The sequence below is a fragment of the Rattus norvegicus genome, chromosome 1 (assembly GCF_036323735.1).
Source record: "Rattus norvegicus strain BN/NHsdMcwi chromosome 1, GRCr8, whole genome shotgun sequence".
NCBI classification, from domain to species: Eukaryota; Metazoa; Chordata; class Mammalia; order Rodentia; family Muridae; genus Rattus; species Rattus norvegicus.
This window is the reverse complement of record NC_086019.1, coordinates 184,582,973-184,603,517: the sequence shown is the minus strand read 5'-3', so window position 1 is coordinate 184,603,517 and position 20,545 is coordinate 184,582,973. Positions and strand designations below refer to the sequence as shown.

General features: G+C 42.3%; 2 protein-coding genes, 1 long non-coding RNA gene and 1 pseudogene across 15 annotated transcripts in view; 2 read left to right on the top strand and 2 right to left on the bottom strand.

The window, feature by feature from the left end:
* Positions 1-4,278, bottom strand: part of Uqcrc2 (ubiquinol cytochrome c reductase core protein 2) — a 30,565-nt gene extending 26,287 nt beyond the window's left edge. Inside the window, exons 1-3 of the mRNA NM_001006970.1 lie at positions 4,209-4,278; positions 1,724-1,804; positions 1,472-1,621 (exon numbers count right to left, since the gene is read on the bottom strand). Coding sequence (NP_001006971.1) covers positions 1,472-1,621; positions 1,724-1,804; positions 4,209-4,241 — 264 coding nt within the window. The 5' untranslated portion in view covers positions 4,242-4,278. The remainder of the gene's footprint in view (positions 1-1,471; positions 1,622-1,723; positions 1,805-4,208) is intronic.
* A 277-nt stretch (positions 4,279-4,555) lies between these two features.
* The window catches only part of Rpl36-ps12 (ribosomal protein L36, pseudogene), a 43,856-nt gene continuing 27,866 nt past the window's right edge, over positions 4,556-20,545 (top strand). For 4 of the 5 annotated variants that reach the window (XR_010060775.1, XR_010060774.1, XR_010060772.1 and 1 more), the window contains exon 1: positions 4,556-4,695. This is a non-coding gene — a long non-coding RNA (ribosomal protein L36, pseudogene). Of the gene's footprint in view, positions 4,696-9,875; positions 10,027-20,545 lie in introns of all 5 variants that reach the window. The other variant, XR_010060773.1, reaches the window with a different exon arrangement.
* Positions 10,159-20,545, bottom strand: part of Ankrd62l (ankyrin repeat domain 62 like) — an 87,857-nt gene continuing 77,470 nt past the window's right edge. For 8 of the 9 annotated variants that reach the window (XM_017590207.3, XM_017590211.3, XM_017590208.3 and 5 more), the window contains 5 exons: positions 17,811-18,002; positions 16,806-17,020; positions 15,298-15,526; positions 11,236-11,281; positions 10,159-10,285 (listed from right to left, as the gene is read on the bottom strand). In XM_017590207.3, coding sequence (XP_017445696.1) covers positions 10,230-10,285; positions 11,236-11,281; positions 15,298-15,526; positions 16,806-17,020; positions 17,811-18,002 — 738 coding nt within the window. In that variant the 3' untranslated portion in view covers positions 10,159-10,229. Of the gene's footprint in view, positions 10,286-11,235; positions 11,282-15,297; positions 15,527-16,805; positions 17,021-17,810; positions 18,003-19,184; positions 20,167-20,545 lie in introns of those variants that run through there. The other variant, XM_017590214.3, reaches the window with a different exon arrangement.
* Positions 12,505-15,270, top strand: LOC134483781 (large ribosomal subunit protein eL36-like; annotated as a pseudogene).

Genomic DNA, 20,545 nt, shown 5'->3' with positions numbered 1-20,545 from the left:
AGCTGGGAGTGGGACAGAAAGTCCTCCCTGTGGAAGAGTACAACTGGTTGTCTAGTGACAAATGGTCAGCCCTAAAAGCATGCATACAAGTAGCAAACGGACTGAGTAGGCTATATTTAAGAATATATATGCATATACATGTCTGTATATGTATATAGTAACAATGAAAAATGGGCATGAATTTGAAGGAGGGAGGGTACATGGGAGTATTTGGAGAGAGAAAAGGGGAGAAATATAATCTCAAAGGAGAAAGAGTCAGAAAGACATTTGTATATGGAAACATTACTATTTTTTTTTTTCAATTTTTGGCACTTTCTATTAAAAAAAAAAGGTCATATCTCCTCTACTGGTTTCTTGTGTTTTAATACCAATATCCAGTTGGATAATAACAATTGTCTGTGACCAATATCCTGTGGTTTCTCATTTTATGAGATTTTACAGGGTTAAACAGCAGCCCTTCACAATTCATATCTGAAAATGTGATCTTATTAGGAAACAGGGCCTTTGTAAATGATAAGGACAAATCATATTGGATTAACAGGAGCTCTTAATCCATTATGATAGCTGTCCTCAGAAGAAGGCATCTAGACACAAGGACAGACAGAAAGTCAGCTAAGAGACAAAAGAAGCAGGCATTGGAGTGATGCATCTTTAAGCCGAGGAATATAAAGAATTATCAATAAAAACCATACGCTAGGAAGAGAGAGGCAAGAAGGGTTCTTCCCTATGGAAGGCACGGCTCTGCTGATGCCCTGACTTAACATAAAACCTTGGCTTTCAAGCCTTGAAAACTGTAAGAAGATACATTTCTTTACCGTGAGCCACCCAGTTTGTGTAAATATGACATAGTAATTTAAGGAAAGAAATACAGGGACACTGCTTTCAAGATTTTGCTGTTTCATTAAGATAAGGTTTTATGTAGTCCAGGCTTGATCCTCTTGTCTCTACCGTCCAAGTGTTTGGGTCACAGGTGTGAACCCCAATGCCTTTTATGTGTGTTGTCCCCCCTCCCCCCTCATGCTCATAATAGACCAGAGGAACTGTGATGTGTTTTCTGAAGCTTTCTCTTGAGATGGGGCCTTCTCTCATGGAACCTGAAGCCAGCTTTTTGGACCTTGCTAGTACTTTGGCAACCTTAAAGGAGCTGCCTATGTCTGTTAACGGTACAGGTATGCATGGCTATGACTGGTCTCTTTACATGGGTATTGTTTTTTTTCCAGACAGGTTTTTCTGTAGCTCTGGCTGTCCTAGAATTGTTCTGAAGACCAAACTGGCATGGAACTCAGAGATCTGCCTGCCTCTGCCTCCCCAGTGCTAGAACCACTGGCTGTGCTAATACTTGAGGTGAAGTATAAGGCTTGCAGAGCAAGGCTTTATTAAGTCATTGCCTCAGCCCCTTATGTTCTGTGTTCTCTACAGGCCCAAGATCACACACATCATTTCCAAACACTCACGTAATAAAGACACTTACCAAAGTAGATGCAAGACGTAGTAAATGAGAGGTTCCCAAGTAGTTGTAGTTCTCATATCTACTGCCTGCTTTAATGAATAAGCCAATTCTTGATAGTGGAGCATAGTTTTCCAGAGAAGCAATCACCAAACCATTTGGTAATTTGGTAAACTGTAGTTAAGACAGAATAGAGATGTGACCAGTGCCTGTCTTTAATCAAGGAGTTTAAGTAAATTGGATGTGGGCTCCACTGAGCCGCTCAGTGGGACTAACCTCAAGTTCCTGAGGCTGCAGAGGCACTCCTCCAGGGGCTGAAGTTTTAAGCTTTGGGGCAACTTTGAGGGAATAAAATCTCTAAGAAACAAAACAAAACAAAAACAAAAAAAACCCGACAGTCAGGTTATGATGCACTCATAAGAACAGTTCATCACATGTAAAAGCAAGGCATCAACACTGCCACTCCACACAGTGATTTCAAGTAAATCTCTACCTTCATGGAAGTTCTGACGGATAACTCGTTAATAAATTTATTAGTCTACCCAAGTCATTTTTTCCTGTAGATAGTTATTTTATTTTCTCCCTTTCTTTTTTGAAAAAATAGTTTGCAATGTCGCCCATGGTGACCTTAAATTCCTCTGGGAATACAGGTTTATACTACCATGCCTGGCCTGAAGCATTCTTTTTTTTTTTTTTTTTTTGGTTCTTTTTTCCGGAGCTGGGGACCGAACCCAGGGCCTTGCGCTTCCTAGGTAAGCGCTCTACCACTGAGCTAAATCCCCAGCCCCCCTGAAGCATTCTTAAACTTTTACTGATTTGTGATTTCCACACAATAATGAGTTCTCTATGAATAGTGTTAAAAAATACGTATTTTTTTTTGCCTTTCAATTGTTTTATTAAAATGCCAAGTGTTCCTTCTGGTGGTGACGTTTTCAAAGTTTCTGGACAGTTGGACTGTTAACACTTCAAAACAGACTTTGGCTTCCTGCTTCCTCCATATGTCAGTCCTTTCCTTTATTTCCACCGTCGTCTCCTCGATTACTTCAAGGATCTTTCCTCAATGCCCCTAACATCTGCCCTATAGCTTCATTCTTTCATGTGCTCCACTAGGCGTAGTCAGCCAAGAAAGCATCTTAGCTCCATCAGGCAAATATCTACACAGCCCTAAAACCAACAGCAAATTCTCAGTATAATATGTAATAACTTGGATGGTGGATCTAAATGCGCTGACTTCTCACACACACACACACAATCAGAAATTATACACAATGGTATAAAGCTATTACAATATTCCAATCATGTCTAGGGTTCACAGGGCTACTAATGAGCATGCAAACAAATACATTTTCAAGATGCTAAGAGCCAATAAAACATGCTGCTGTTTGTTGCCAAATGTGTCTGTAAAGTTCTATAATGCTCCTACTCTGCACTGCCCAGACGGCTGGATACTCAACACTAAGTCATTGGTGCTGGGCTAGTCTGACTGCTGGTTTCCAATTGTTTGTAGAATTACTACTTTCCTTCAGCCCTGCTTTTAAATTATGAATTTAACTCTTTGACATTACCATTTCAGTTTGCTGTATAAGGTGCATGCAGGCACTTGTGATTTTTAGCTGTGAACACCCAAGAGGTAATTCCGTAACATTCAAGTATAACAGTCCACATATGAATAACCCACAGTTCATTGCCAAGCAAGATTTAGGTGCTTTTGGGTAGTGATGTTTAAGAATTTCTGCTTTTTGGGAGGTCCCCGGGGTTGGGGTGTTCTTTCAGGAAACATAGCTCTCAATTGTCCTGCAATTTCTACTTTGTTTTAATAACACACACCTCAACTTATTCTCATAGAAAGTTAAGTCCTGCTCTCGAAGGACTGTTAGCAATTGGTTTGTCTAGGCACAAGGACACACCATGCCCAGGCCTGGTGCATCACTGTCTAGTGGTCTCTCAACATAGCACAACTGGCATTCTGGCATTGTAATTCTGTGCGGTAGGGCTGTATGGTTGGACGGTCTAGCTGCACCGCTGACCTCTAAATTCTAGAAGCACCTTCTCAAAAGATTGTTACGAACAAAAAGCTTCACATGTAACCGGCTACCTTGCTGAAATGTAAATGCTTCTATTCTCATCTCTTGATAACCACTATTTCACAGTGATAACGTGCTGACACATGAGGTTCTCCCCCTCCTCCAACCACCAAGTGACAACTTCATAATTCAGGGCTAGGAAGAAAACTTTTAGAAAGATCAAGAGCCCCTCTTGGAGGAAGCCTTTAATTAAGAGACTGGGAAAAGAGCATGCTAAGGAATGCCGGAAGTCAGTACTGATCAGGAACGAAGGTGCGGGCACTGAGATAAGCATCACACCGCATTTGTGCATTTATTATATTATACTTGCAGGCACTGGGGAAACTGATGCCCGAGGATAAACCCAGGAGCAGAGATCTCTGCTGGAAAAGTAAGAGGCTCGGGTGTCGTTGGCCTTCTCCCTACCAGCTTCTCGAGTGACCTTCAGGAGTCTCCTGAGACCCGACTCTCCGCCACTCCCAAGGCCACCCTTCTCTCCGGCTTTCCGGGAGTCAGTTCTCTTCCTGCTCACAGAACCCGCCGAGCTCCCAGGCCTCAGCTTGCTGGCAGCACGCTTGTCCGCCGGGTTAACCTGAAGGGCAGACCCAGGCTTGAGGCCAGGGCCGCACACTCCGCTGCCAGCCCCTGAGTGGCTGACAAGTGTCCCCAGCCCTGACCCGCGCGCGCCCCATGCTCACCGAGAAGGACCCGGCCCTGCTGAGGAGCTTCATGGCTCTAGCAGTTGCCCTTTCCTACGGTCAAAGCTGCAGACAGCAAAGCAAGATGGTGCCGGAAGACCAAGTTTCCCGGCGTGCACTGCGAGCTTGCCCACGCCCCCTTGGCCGAGCGGCCTTCTACGCACTCTGTGCTCTACTGCTCCGGAAGGCCGGATGAGTCTTGCGAGCACGCAGCATGTTAAGGTTATCCTTTCTGAGTTCTTTTTCTGCAGCCTGTAATCCCAACTTCGTCTGCAGCCGTCACGGTCACCTTAGCCGCGCCCAACTCTAGTCTTGGACCTGCTCGTGAGTCCGCGCCAGTTCCCAGACTCGTCGGAACTTCCTATACCCGGGAGGTCATCCCTCGCCACTTGTTCTGTAGTAAAAGTGGTACCGAGAATTTCTGTGACCGAGTTTCACCGAGACCGGCAGGACGAGTGTCTCGTCGAACAGGTCGACACACCTATAGGTGGGCTGGCAAGGAGATCGTCACTGCTCGTGTGTGTGTGTGTGTGTGTGTGTGTAGAACCAGGGACTTAACATAGTCACAAATCATTAATGTGTTACATTGTTGAGGCTAATTCGGGAACCACTGCTTCCATGAAGCTGCCTAACTGCTTAAGATTTTTTAAAAATTACCTTGTTTTTTACAGTCCAGTTGTTGCCCCCTTTCCGGTCCGCCCTCCCACAGTTCCTCATCCCATTCCTGCTTCCCCCTGTCTCCAAGAGGATGCCCCCCATCTGGCCTCCCCACAAGTTTCTCGACAGTTAGGTGCATTTTCTCCCATTGAGGCCAGACCAGGTAGTCCTTTATGCTGTTTATGTGTAGGGGCCTCGGACTAGCTCATGTATGCTGCCTGGTTGGTTGGCTCAGTGTCTGAGAGATTTGAGGAGGCCGGGTTAGTTGAGACCGCTTGTCTTCCAATGAGGCCGCCCTCCTCCTCAGCTTCTTCCAGCCTTTCCCTAATTCAACCACAGGGGTCCCCAACTTCAGTCTAATGGTTGGGTGTAACTATCTGCCTCTGTCTCAGTCAGCTGCTTGTTCTGCCTCTCCGAGGGCAGCCATGCTAGGCTCCTGTCTGTAAATACACCGTAGTATCAGTAATAGTGTCAGGATCTGGAGCCTCTCCTTGAGCTGCATCCCAATTTGGGCCTGTCACTGGACTGCCTTTCTCTCAGTCTCTTCTCCGTTTTTGTCCTTGCAGTTCTTTCAGACAGGAACAATTCTGGGTCAGGAATGTGGGATGGCAACCCCATTCCTTCACTTGATTTCTGGTCTTTCTACTGGAGGTGAACTCTACAAGTTCCCTCTCCCCACTGTTGGGCATTTCATTTAAGGTCCCTCCCTCTTAGTCCTGAGAGTCTATCACCTCCCTGGTCTCTAGTACATACTAGAGGTCCCCCCATCTCCTACCTCACAAGGCTGCCTATTTCCTAGGTTCTTTTTTTTTTTTTTTTTTTTTTTTCCGGAGCTGGGGACCGAACCCAGGGCCTTGCGCTTCCTAGGCAAGCGCTCTACCACTGAGCTAAATCCCCAACCCTAAGGCTGCCTATTTCCATTCTTTCTGTTGGCCCTCAGGGCTTCAATCCTGTACACACACACACACACACACACACACACACACACACACACACACAAAACACACACACTCCCTGACCATGTTCCCTCCTTCTCCTTGTCCCCTCTCCTACCCAGGTCCCTCCCTACCTCTGCCCCTTGTGACTGCTTTCTCCTTCCTCCCAAGTGGGATTGAAGTGTCCTCACTTGGGCTTGTTAACCTTCTTGAGTTCTGTATTCTGTACTTTTTGGCTAATATCCACTTATTAGTGAGACATACCATGCATGTCCTTTTGGGTCTGAGTTACCTCACTCAGGATATTTTCTAGTTCCGTCCATTTGTCTGCAAAACTCAGGATGTCCTCATCCTTTATAGCTGAATAGTATTCCATTGTGTAAACGAACCACATTTTCTGAATCCATTTTTCTGTTGTGGGATATCTGGGTTGTTTCTAGGTTCTGGCTATCACAGATAAGGCTGGTATGAAAAATAGTGGAGCACGTGCCCCTGTGACATGGTGAGGCATCTTCTGGGTATATGTCCAAGAGTGGCATTGCTAGCTCTTCAGGTAGATCTATTTCCAATTTTCTAAGATTGATTTCCAGAGTGGTTGTACCAGTTTGCACTCCCACCAGCACTGGCAGAATGTTCCTTTTTCTCCATATCCTCACCAATATTCACCTGAGCTTTTGATTTTAGCCATTCTGACTGGTGTAAGGTAGAATCTCAGGGTAGTTATGATTTGCATTTCTCTGATGACTAAGGACTTGGAAATTTTTTTTTTTTTTAGATTTATTTATTATATGTAAGTACACTGTAGCTGTCTTCAGACACACCAGAAGAGGGCATCGGATCCCATTACAGATGGTTGTGAGCCACCATGTGGTTGCCGGGATTTGAACTCAGGACCTCTGGAAGAGCAGAAAGTGCTCTTAACCACTGAACCTTCTCTCCAGCCCCTGAAACATTTCTTTAAGTGTTCTAGGCTGCTTAAAAATTTTTAAATGGTGTAACCACTGCCCTGAAATTTGGTGTACCCCGAGGAGTCTCTCTAGTCAATGGAACCTCAACATGCCATAGTTCAGGCCAGCACAGACCTTTATTCTTGTTTATTAAGGCCCCTTTATTCTTAGCTTATAACACCATCTGACAGGAAACTGACCCACATACCCTAATTGGGAAAATTTCTGTTTTAATGTGGCATACTTCATGATATCTGCCACATAAATAAAAATTTTGTCATGCTTTAGAATATTGGAAATTTGCCTATTTAGTTTTAAGCTCCAAAGCCTGAGCACCATTTTCTAGACAGATACACCACTTGCCATATGTGAGGCCCAACACAACACAGTAACATATATGGAGGTCTCTGCCATAAAATTCAGCATTTTATTGCAGATGAAAGTGGAGTCCTTGAAATTGTTTCAAGATAGAATTTGAAGACCCTGACCTTTACGGTTGAGTTCTCTTGAGACCTTTGTCTTCTATTCTGGCAGAGTTTTACTGGGATCATTCTAAACTATTAGACAAGTTCAATGCCCATTGCAAGAAGAGATCAGTTTTCTTTTTTTGCTACCAGATCTATAGACCAAGCACCTTTCACTGATTCTTTGAATTCTTCTATTTTATTGATTTCAGCCCTGAGTTTGATTATTTCGTCCTATTTACTCTTTCTGGGTGTCACTTTTGTACTAGAGTTTTCAGACGTGCCATTACTTTGTTAATGTGAGATTTCTCCATTTCTAGTGCTGTGAACTTGCCTCTTAGAACCAACTGCCTTCCTTGTGTCCCACAGGTTTGGGTATATATATGTTTGTTTTCATTCAACTATAAAAAGTTATTGGGGTTGGGGATTTAGCTCAGTGGTAGAGCACTTGCCTAGCAAGCGCAAGGCCCTGGGTTCGGTCCCCAGCTCAAAAAAAAAAAAAAAAAAAAAAAAAAAAGAAAAGAAAAAAAAGTTATTTTCTTTCTTGACCCATTTTTCATTCAGTAGGGAGTTGTTGAGTTTCCATGAGTTCGTAACCTTTCTGATGTTTCTGTTGTTGATAGCCATTGTTTAATCTGCGGTGGTTAGAGAGGTTTTATGGTGTTACTTCAAATTTCTTCTGTCTCTTGAGACTTGCTTTATGTCCGAGTATGTAGCCAATTTTGAAGAAAGCTCCATGAGCTGCTGAGAAGAAGGTATATTCCTGGGTGTTTGGGTGAAATATTCTATAAATATGTTAGGTCCCTTTGGTTTACGACATCAGTTAGTTGTAGCCTTTCTCTGATTAGTTTTTGCCTGAATGACCTGTCTGTTGGTGAGAACCAGGTATTGAAGTCACCGAGCACCACTGTGACTGTCAGTATGTGATTTTAGTTGTAGTTGGGTTTTAAAATGAACTTTGGGGCCCTGGTTTTTGGTGCATAAATAGTGGATTTTCCTTTGATGAGTAAGTGTTCTTTCCTGTCTCTTCTCATTGGTTTTTGTGTTGAAGTCTATTTTGTCAGATATTAAAATGGCTACACTGGCTTACATCTGATTGGAGTCGCTTTTTCTATCATTTCATCCTGTGGTGATATCTATCTTTGATGTTAAAGTATGTTCCTTGTATGCAGCAGCAGGATAGATCCTGTTTTTTGAATTCAGTCTGTTCGTCTGTGTGTTAGGGAATTGAGACTGCTGATATTGGGAGTTATTAATGAGCAGTGTTTATTGATTCCCGTTATTTTGTTGTTACACAGTGGGCCCTTCATTTTGATTTGCTGGTCTGGGATTATTTATTTATTCCTGTGTTTTCTTGGGTGTGGTTAACCCCTTCAGGGTGAAGTTTCTTCTAGCACCTTCTATAGAGTTGGACTTGTAGATGGATACTGCTTAAATTTGGTTTTATCATGGAATTTTCTTCCCTCATTTACTGTGATTGAAAGTTTTGCTGGGTATGGTAGTCTGGGCTAGAGTTTCCATTAGAAGTCAGATGCTATTCTAATGGGTTTGTCTTTATATGTTACTTGGCCTTTTACCCTTGTAGCTTTTAATATTTTTCTTTGTCCTGTATATTTAGTGTTTGATTATTATGTGGTGTGGGGAGTATGGATTTTTTTTTTCCTGGTCCTATCTATTTGGTGTTCTCTATGCTTCTTGTACCTTGGCAGATAACCCTCAGACCCCTCAGACAGGATTTCTTTGTATAACAGCCCTGGCTGCCTAGAATTTGCTTCGTAGATCAGGCTGGCCTTGAACTTACAGAGACCTGCCTACCTCTGCCTCCTTAGTGTTAGGATTAAAGGCATGCACTGCCATGCCCTGTAGTACCTTCTTCTTTAGGAAATTTTTCCTTTAATAATTTTGCTGAAAATATTTCCTGAATTTTGACCTGGGTTTCTTTTCCTTCCTCTCTTCTTCTTAGTCATAATTTGGTCTTTTCATATTATCCGTTTCTTCTATCTTGTCTTCAGCACCTGAGACTCTGTCTTTCTGTTGGTGAGTTTCACCTGAGGTTGTGTTTATTGTCTTCCTGAGCATATTCACGACGGCTGTTGGAAGCCCTTGTGTGAGCTTCGGCGGCATTGCATTCCATAGGACCCGCTACAGCGGTTATGCTGCAGCGAGCCACAGGGAAAGGTGCTTTGTGGCAGCATTTAATTTCTAATTTTAAGACATTTCCAAAGACGGAGTTCCTTCAGCAAAAGTTTTTTTTTCCCTTCTTTGAGGAAAGGGCTGTAAATCAGTGTTTAAAGTTAAAAGCATCAAAGTTCAAAATTTTATTAATTTTGATGGAGCTATAATGACTGCAGCACATCACAACTCTGACCGTGGACCGTCTGCCACTATACTAGAGTGACAGCCACGTCTGCAGGTGCGTTTATACTGGTGGATGTTGGGAAAGGAAAATAAGCCACCATCAAATTGATTTTTAATTCTAGCAAACGATGACTGACAACTTGGCTGTTTGGATGCTGTTTAGAAAGCTGGAATTTGGGCATTTGGGGAATGTAATACATGTTTTCATTTGTAAAATACAGAGAAAGATAGTATATGCCAAGAGTGGGGAGAGAGAAGGTGCAATTTAAAATATAGGATTAAAATATTTAATCTGTGTGTCTGCAGGTATGCTTGGAGGCCAGAAGTGGGTGTTAGAGCCCCTGGCTGTGAGTTACAGGTGGCTGTGAGTCACCTGACGTAGCGCTGGGATTCAACTCTCAGCCTCTGCAAGAGCAGCGAGTGCTCTTAACCACTGAGCCATCGCTTTAGCCCAAAGGTAGGAATTAATCATACATATATGGTTGAAGGAGCATGATACAAAAACATGTTTCTTCAATAAAAAGTTATCACATAGTATATTTAATGGGAAATGACTAAAATGTTATATAAAAGGTCTCTAGATAAAATGTCTTTGTTTGGAAAAACATTTATTTAATCTGTGCACATCTTTGTTATCTCCCTAAAGTAGATCTTGAGTTGTTACTTAGATCCTGAAGGATAAGCTTCCAAGGACCAAGACTCAAGTTCAGCTGCAGCTAGAAAGAAAAAGTAAGAATTACGATCTTTACTTCAGGGACTTCACAGTTAACAGTAGTAGTAAGAAAGACTTAGCCTTGTCAGGAGAGATAAAAATGACAAATATGTATTCTTCACTAAAGTAAAAAACTAAATGCTTATACACACACACACACACACACACTGAATTAATTATTATCAGGGCTGAGTGTGAGTATGCATTCCTACTCTTCACTTATTTACCCAGGGACCAAGTGCTAAGCTGCTGGGACAAGTCCTGAGATGATGAGAGAAGACGATATGTGGCAGCACTCAGCATGTCATTATGCCATATCCCCACCTCAGATGGACGTGGTGTCTGTACTGAGCGATACATTCTTAATACAGGAACCATGAAACCCCCAGAGGGAGCTACATGCCAGTGTTGTGTTGATACTGTAGCCTCTTAGGTGGAGGTGTTATTGAAGCTGATATTGGGGGAATTGAGGAAGTCAGCATGCGAACCCTAGAGGTAGAAGAACACGAGTAACCCATGGATACTAAAAGCAGGAGCAATTGGCCAAAGTAGGTGAGTGGGGAGAGAGAAGGTGGAGTAGCCTGACAGCAGGCGCTCTGACGTCTAGTCATCATAAGGAAAGAGTATTTCCTCCTTCAGGGAAGGTTAAGCCAGCGAGAATCCTGTAATAGATTTAAAATGATACTTGTCAAGTGACGGCTTTGGAAGTATGACTAGCTGTCAGTAGACGATTGTTGCAGTTTTTGGGGAGGTTGATAATGACTTGTTGAGGAAGAAAGGATTAGAGACTTTGAAAAGCCATGGAGCTACAGAAATGCAGGGTGAACAGTACTCACCAGGAACACATGCTTTTAATGTGGAATCTATCAACCAGAGGTAGCATTTGCTACTTACAGTTTGTCTTGTAAATTAATAATTTACTCTAAATTCAACGCATACACATTGGCAACATACCTTTATCCACCTCTTCAGTTATGTTTTTTACCATGTTTTTCTGCTTCTGAAATATCAGATTTTATAATGTTAGAATCAAACAAATGATATTGTGGAAATGATATATCATTTCAAATATATTTTATGACCCCTCAGGACCTATTCTTAACATATATAAATATATGATAGGGATAGACGTGGAATTACCAACAGGGGAGGTGAAGCCCCAACTACGCATCTCTTGCCACTAAGTGAAATGTTCTAATTATAGCTAGCTATTCAGTTACAGAATATACGGGATGCTACACTCTGTATTGTATTACCCCATTTAAATTGTTATCACTTAAATCTTTGGATAAAAGCTATTGTCTTATTAATGTCCCCCAAAGGGTCTAGCATAGTACCCTTCACACAGTAAAACCTTTGTGATGATAATAAGGAACTGATTTGTAATATCTATAAATCTTTGATGTGAAGATTTCTTTGACTGATAGATTTTTCTACTATTTTCTTTTCTTGACATTTCTGTTAACAGCAGCATTAGTGAGTCTTCTAAATGGAACAACTAAATACTTGAAGAAAAGGAGGATTTTACTAAAATGAATTAACAAACTGAGTACATTGGCACAACACCTGTAACCGTAGCACTTGGGAGGTAGAGGTAGGAAGATCCTAAGTTCATGATCAGCCTGGGCTACATAGAGAGTTTGCAGCAAGCCTGGGCAATCTATATAGCAAGTACTCAGGTCAAGACAGCAAACCAATGGACTGCATGAGAGGCAAAAGTCGCCAGCCGGATGCTTGTGGCTGGTGTGACTACTGCAGGCCATGGTTTGTTCTGTAGCCTGAACCCATGTTGATGTGTGTGGACCATGTCACCACTGGGGACCATTTTGATCTGAGTGGTCTGCCCTGCCATCAGAGGCCATGGTAATGTCTAGGCCTATGCTGCCACTGAGGGCCATGTCTGGTCCGTGGTCCTACTGCAGCCTGCAGTTGTGCTTATGGTCTGTGCTGTCACCAGAAACCATGTGGAGGCCTGGGAGCCATACTCTCCCTGATTGTGAAGAGGCTACTTGTGCTGTGATATGGGTGACTGCAGATGTAGTTGAGAAGGAGGGACATGGAAGGCTCCAGTGACAACCCCTATCCTCACCCCAATTATCCCACCCCCCAACCCCCAAGTAACAGCTTAGACAGGACGCCACTGAAGGAGACTCTTAAAAAGTGTGATGGGGATGCCGAAGTGTAGGGATGGGGGCAAATGAGAAAGTAGGGGTGGGGGTGGGGGCTAGAGGTGGGGGCAGGAGTGTCCAGGAAGGGAAAGGAATCAGTTCTATTTAAAGGGCTGTCCACTGAGAGTTTGGCCATGCCCCACTGAGTATACAGACAATACAAATTAAACTTAAAAATTCTTATTTTTATCTTTTTGGTGTGGGAAGGTCACAGTGGTGGGGATGCAGGCATGGAAGGACTGGGAAGTGAGTGTGATCAGGGTGCAAGATGTGAAAGTCCCAGAGAATCAATAAAAATGTTATCATCAGAGAGCAGCAGCCATGGCCCTGCATTACCCTATGGTGGTGGACCTCAACAAAGGCCACAAGGTGACGAAAAACGCAAGCGCTGCGGGCGCCTGACCAAGCACACCAAGTTCATGTGGGACATGATCCGGGAGGTGTGTGGCTTCGCACCCTACGAGAGGCGCACCATGGAGCTGCTCAAAGTGTCCAAGGACAAGCGAGCACTCAAGTTTATCAAGAAGAGGGTGGGCACACACCTCGGCGCCAAGAGAAAGCAGGAGGAGCTGAGCAACGTGCTGGCAGCCATGCGGAAGGCGGTGGCCAAGAAGGATTAATGACCCCTCCCCCAATAAAAAATGGTTCTTAACAAAAAAAAAGTTATGTTAAAATAAAACGCCCAAACAAAAACCCAGCCAATCAAATCAGTGCAGAATCCATTTTAAGTCATTCAGCAGCTACTATGCAGATGTTTCTTTGAAAATTGATAAAAGAGTGTATACTGAAGCGCCCTTAAGTCTAGCATGCTTTGGGAGACTAACACCCCACAAGGACACCATGTACACATTCGAGCTATTAAGATAGGGTTGTTTTATACTTCACCTTAGCTAGAAATACTGAAATAACCCTTTCTTCCCCAAATGAAAGTAAAATAGCCTCACTGCCCAAATTTTCCACTGTATTATGTACATATTTACACACTCACTTACCACACCTTTGAAAAATGACATAGAACCTGATTTTTCTGGTGGGAACTAATGAAAAGGTTTTTACATTTTCAGTATGCACAATAATTTACAGAGATTTCAGCTTTTCGTTCTCTCTGTGTGTGTGTGTGTGTGTGTGTGTGTGTGTGTGTGTTCATGTGTTTACAGTTATGTGTGTACAAATGTGCATGTAAAGGCCAGAAGGCACTCTGTGGAACTGTCTACTTGGTTTTTAAAAACTGTGTCTAGTGGGGTGGTTAAGAACACTGCTCTTGGGGTTGGGGATTTAGCTTAGTGGTAGAGCACTTGCCTAGCAAGCACAAGGCCCTGAGTTCGGTCCCCAGCTCCTAGTCATAAAATGGTCAAATAGAATCAAATATCTGGAAGAGGAACAACCATAATTGAATTAATATTTTTAGTATAAATTCTGCAATAGATTTAGCTTGCCATTTTGGGAACTATTTTAAATTTTTATGGATGAGATGACATTGTTGCGTTAAATTCATCCTCTTACAGTTTTTCCTCTTACTTTGCTTTCTGCTGCTATGACAAACACCACGGCCAGAAGCAACTCGGGGAGGAAAGTTAGTCCATCCTACACTTCCATGTCACCGCCTCTCACTGAACGGGAACCCAAGGCAGGAACTGAAACAGGAGCCATGGAGGAGTGCTGCTTACTGGCTTGCTCCCCATGGCTTGCCGTGCTTACTCTATTGTACTATCAAGGTCTACCTGCCCAGGGGTGGTACTGCTCACATGGGCTGGGACCTCCCACATTCATCATTAAGACGATGCCCGTACACTTGCTTACCAGCCATCAGATGTAGGCTTTACTCAGGTCCTCTTCCCAGATGACCCTGGCTGTGTCAAGTTGAGCAAATGCTAACCAGCATGCATCTCCAGAGCACACGGGGAGATGCTTTAAAGAATATTCTGATAAAATATATGCTATTTAATGGCAGTTCTATTTAAAGATTGGCCATTGCTTTCATTTCAGGGAAGGCAAAATGGAGGACCTTAGGAGAACTCTGTTAAAAACCCAGCATTTGAGGAAAAAGAGCAACACTGGAGATCTCTCTCTTTTCTCTCTATAACTATATACCTACATGCATGTATGTATACATACACATGTATGTGTCATGTATAATATATATGTGTGTGCATATAGGAATACATACATGTACAGGTGTATATAAATATGTATGCCTACTTATGTATATATACCTACACATACAAGTACACATACCTACACATACAAGTACACATACCTACACATACAAGTAATATGCATATCTATGTACGAGATATAAATACTATGTATATAGGTACACATACATAGTGAATTAAGCCATTCTCAAAAGGGTAAATGTCATATGCACTATCCACATAGCCAAATTATGGAGTCAGCATAAATGGCCAGTCAACAATGGGTAGATAAAGAAAATGTGAGATACATATATTTTATAGACAATTTTTTTTTCTGGGGGCTAGAAAGATGGTACAGCAGTTAAGACCGCTTGCTACTCTTACTGAGTTCTATTCGTAGCAACCACAGGGTGTTTTACGGTCACCTGTAATTCCAGAGTCAGGGGATCTGACACCCTCTTCTGGCCTCCACAGGTATCACACATGAACACATTGCATTTACATACATATACATTTACATACATAGTACATTGCATATACATACAGACACACTAAAAAAAGTTTTCTTTGTAGAGACCAGACTTTTATAACCTTTACGTACCATGCATAAGTCAACTAAACAGCTCAACATCTCACCAAATGAAAAGAATTAATATTCTATCAGATACCAGAGTTGGAATGCCAAAGAACAGAAGAGAATACATATACCTTACCTTGAGTAGCCTCCTCCGCATAAGCTCAGGAGATGGCTGAGGGCTGGACATGGCAGCCTCTAGGTTTCTGCTGGCAATGAAGTTAGGGTTGCGGTTTACATAAGCGCTATGCTCAGTGACACCAGGACTTTTGGGGACAGGCCTTGTAGTAAGAGTGTTCTGTACAGTTCTGTTCCGTTCCGTCACCAGCAAAATGTCAGTTCTGACTCTGCTTAGTTTGCTATTAGTTCTGTGAAGATTGCAAACAGTAAATACTTCTGCCCTTGTTCCCTAAATGAGCTGCTTTTTAGAAAGTATTTCATAATTCCCCTTACCAATGCCTTAATGCTGACCATGCCTTGGAGCATAGTGTTGGCTCCCCAGTATAGGTTTAAATTTATTATGAAGAATTACATATATTTCCAAACTAACAATTCAGAGTAGGAGAGAGATGATGCCTGTTAGTGATGGGTGGCTTGTAGAAGTGCCCCACTTACTAAAACTGATCATGCCAGTAGAAATAACCATATTTAAAGGACAAAACTATGAGATGGTGCTATGCTCACATTCTTGACTATAATAACCATTGCACTATAGGAAACTACAGCAAAATATCCTGTTGTGATCCATGACAAATGTATACAATTAAATGTATATGAATGTACAAAATATATACTTAAAAAAAAAAAGGCAAAACTCACGAACCAGCTGGAAATAGTTTATGCAGTAAAGCAGCTTGGGTTTAAAAAAACTATTGAATGAGCAGATTTTCAAGTTTTTGCTTTCACTATCTACAATCCACCTATAACTTGGGACAAATTAAATATTTAGTACAGAGGGATAGTTCAGAGGAGCAGCCTCAGGATAGAAGACGGTTCTTCTGAGGATTTAAGAACAAAGCTAGCAGTTCCTGGAGACGTTAGCTTCTTTTGTCATCTCCGAGGTAGGACTTGCTGTTTTCCACTCACACACCCTGACACTGGCCCGGGGATTAGGTTTATATTATTATTATGTTTATTATATTGTGAGTATGGGTTTGACCATCACCGGGTTACCCTTCCTCTAGGATTCAGGTCCGCCTTGATGTACTCAACTGTTAAGCTTGCCTGTGGGTAGCTCTAACGGTGACACCAGAGACTCAGCAGATGCAATGGCAGGCAGTTATTTCCTCAGGAGCCAGAATGTGCCCAGAGGGACAGTATTATTACTGTGGGTCCCTTTGGGTGTGTCTCTAAGAAGGTAGTTAAATCGTTAATGTTTCTACTTAGAGAATGCTAACGTAGCTTTATGACAATGTGACTGTCTTAATTCCCTGAAAGACCAGTGTGTTTTTAGGAGAGGACAGCACAGAAAACTATAAATTAAAAGGGGACTAGGTGTCTGGCAGCCACACTGCAAGTGTAGGTTCATTTCCTGCATAACTCTTGGTTATAATTTGCAGTTTGCTTAAAGATCCTGCTTAATCTTCTGAATCTGTTTGCTGATAGTTACACAGTAGCAGCAGAGAGAGCGAGCTTCTCCCGACTTACCTGTGGAGCGTATGGGATAGAGTCTTGCTGAGCTCCCGTTCTCTGATGTAGCGCTGCAGGTATTTCTCTACATTTCTCTCATTGGATTCTTTCTCAGCTTGCAGTTTCTGGAGATTGGACTCAAGGTTTTTAATCCTGAGTTCCACTTGACTCATTAGCGAGTCATTATTACTGTCTCTTAATGCCATCGCTTGCTTTTCATCGTCTAGTTTTGCCTATGGAAATTTAAAAGGATATACTTTTCTTTTTTCTTTTTTTCGGAGCTGGGGACCGAACCCAGGGCCTTGCGCTTCCTAGGCAAGCGCTCTACCACTGAGCTAAATCCCCAACTCCAAGGATATACTTTTAAAGTAATTACATGTAATGCTCAAAATACTTAATGTGCTTGCTTTAGTTTTGAGTAATTGATTCCCAGAGTAATTTTAAATGTGAAATAAGGTGCCAGAGTTTTAACTTTCAATACCAACTGCATTAAATCCAGATCATAAAATGGTATTGGACTTCGTTTTGGTTGGACTGGAGCGTGAACCCTGGGGCCTCCTGATGCTTCTGAGCCACAAGTCTTAGTTCTGCATTATTCTCCCACTTGCCCTAATGCAACCCAACAGTTCACAGAATAGAGCTGACTCAAATTTCAACCGCCCCTCCCCAAACAGCGTAATTTAAGGATAATTCAGAAGCGGGTGAAAATGTATTGTATTCCAGTTTCTTTCCCTCTAGAGATACTGTTTTAAATTGCCTAAAAAGCTGAAAGTAATTATTCTGACAGATTATGTTTTAATGATGGAAATGGAAGTAATTAAAGTGATAAACAGATGTCATCTGCCTTCTAGAAATTTCCAACACCAGCCATTGTAAGACTCACAGAAGACACACATGCAGTTCAGTGAAATTAGCTTAGGTTGTAACAGATCTGTTGTCCTGTAAAAGTGCTTCCTGTCTTTTAAATGATGGTGTCCCCTCTTCAGCCCCTCCTTGACACCATCTCTCCTCACGCCGACCTACCATGTTCTCTTGCACCTGGTGCTGCAGATCTACTGCATCTCTTTGCAGAGTCCTCTGATCCTCATGTAGCTTCTCATATTGCTTTTGTGCTATTTTTATTGATAACAATTCCTGCTCAAGGTATTTCAATTGTATATTCAGAGGTAGATATTTGGAGGCTATAGTTTCCCATTTTTCTTTCAATTCATGGATCTATATGAATAAAGTCACAGAGCCTGGTAAAAAAGGATTTAGGCTGGGAAAAGTCTAACATAAAAAGAATAACAAATTTTGGCATAAATTTAGTTGCAATATATTATAATCACTAGCAAAGTCTTAGTATGTAATCCATTTGAAAGGGAAATTATATGGATTTAAGGTTTAAAAATACAAAATTAAAAGAGTAAGCTCCAAAATCCACAGACTCAGGGCTAAGCCCTGCAGCCAGGAATAGCAGGCCATACAGATAGAGAAAAGGAATGCAGGATCCAGCTCAGGCTATCAAGGACTGATCCATAAACCATCCGGCAGGAAGACATCCCCCCCCAGCTTACTCAGGGTCATACTTTAGCTAGATGTCCTCCAGACCCTGATAAGCCCCTGACTTCTAGCACGTACTCTTCTTCTTTGTTGTAACCTCACTGCTATGTTTAAATGAGCCAATTGTGTGTAACCTCGCCAAAAACCCCCTAGCTTTCCCTATATAAACACCTGACTTTTGAGTTTCGGGGTCAACTCCTCTGTCTCCTGCGTGAGACACGTGTTGGCCCGGAGCTTCGTTATTATTAAACGGCCTCTTGCTTTTACATCAAGACCGGTCTCTCGTGTTTCCTGGGGCGTGCCATCCTGAGACTTGAGCGAGGTTTTTTCACATTGAACTTTGTACAAAGATCAAAGAATGATAGCCACAGAAAATCATGAAAACATACTTTAAAATAATAAAATATTAATTCTTTGAGAATTTTATACAGTGTATTTTGAGGATATATAGTCCCCTCTTCTAGCTCCTCCCAGATTCCACCCTCACATTCCTACCTAGTCAGCTTGATGTTTTTTTCTCTCTGTCTCTCTCTTAAAGATCCACCTGCCTCTGTCTCCCCAATGCTAGGATAAAAGGCATGCTCCAGTGTTGGTGCACACTTTAAATCCCAGCACTCAGGAGGCAGAAACGGGCAGAGGTCTGGGTCTACAGAGCCTGGTCTACAGAACAAGTTTTAGGACAGCCGGAGCCACACAGAGAAACCTTGTCTCAAAAACTAAATAATCAAAACCCAAAAACCAAAAACCAAATCAAACTAAACCATCCCAAACCCCCCCGCCCCCAACCCCAAGCCCCAGACTCCCAGAACAAGAGTCTGGAAATAATACTATAATTAATTAATCTGACAAATGTGAAGTCGAAAGTTGCATATATTTTTCTGAATTGGGGATGTCCCTTGTTCGTTTGAATGGCTGTCTTAGTAGCTTTTTCATTGCTGTGAAGAGACACTATGACCAAAGCAACTTACAAAAGGAAAGCATTTCTTTGGGTGTTTGCTTATAGTGTCAGAGGATGAGCCCATGATCATTACGGTGGGGGGAGTATGGCAACAGGTAGGAATGGGACTGGAACAGTAGCTGAGAACTTATATGGGATTGAGAGAGATCGAGAGCCAGAGCGAGCAAGAGAGAGAGGGAGAGAGAGAGAGAGAGAGAGAGAGAGAGAGAGAGAGAGCGAGCGCAAGAGCGCAAGAACGCAAGCGAGAGAATGGAGTAGGCTTTTGAAACCCCAAAGCCCACCCTCAAGTGACGTCTGACCTCCAACAAGGGCACACCACCTAATGCTTTGCAAACTGTTTCATTGACGGGGACTATGAGTCTATAGAGGCTATTTTCATTCAAACCACCAGGGCTGCATTACAGAAGTGGAGATTTTCAGCAAGGACCTTGAAAGAATCTCCCATCGCAAAGTCTACTGATAGGACCACCGGTTCTTAAACAAGATTGGCTTAACTCAGCAATATCCTGTAATCTTTTAGTCTTTCTGTAAAAGAAGAGTGAATTGATTTATAAAACTTGTGGCAAAATAAATATAAAAAATAGTTTTTCTGACAAGAAACAATGTGGAATGCCTGGATATCCACATGCAAAAAAAAAAAAAAAGTTGTGTTCTGTGGTGGTTTGGATGGAAGTGGTACTATTAGTAGGTGTGGCCTTGTTGGTGGAAGTGTGTCATTTTGGCAGCAGCATTTTGAGGTAATATATATGCTTAAGCTCTGGCCAGTGTGAGTCTCCTCCTGGCTGTCTTTGGATCATGATGTAGAATTCTTGGTTCCTCCAACAACATGTCTGCCAGATGCTGCCATGCTTCTCGCCACGGTGATAATGGACTGAACCTCTGAAATGATAAACCAACCCCAATTAAATGTTGTCCTTTATAAGAATTTCATTGGTCCTGGTGTCTCTTTTCAGCAGTGAAACCCTATCTAAGACATACTCTTACACAACGTGCTTACAATGTGGACTCAAAATATACCAGCTACATGGAAGAAATAAAATTCTAAAGCTTCTCAGTGTGCTTCTGAGAGCATTGTCAAAGACAGCATGGCTGGATCTGGTATTTACTTCTGTGATTCATCAAATGCAAAAGCAGATTAAGTAGGCTTCAGCAACAATATTGTGTTTGAAAAGATACCATCAAGAAAGTGAAAGGTAGGATTGGAGAGGCAGCTCAGGTTATGAGCACTGGCTGCTCTTCCAGAGGATCAGGGTTCAAT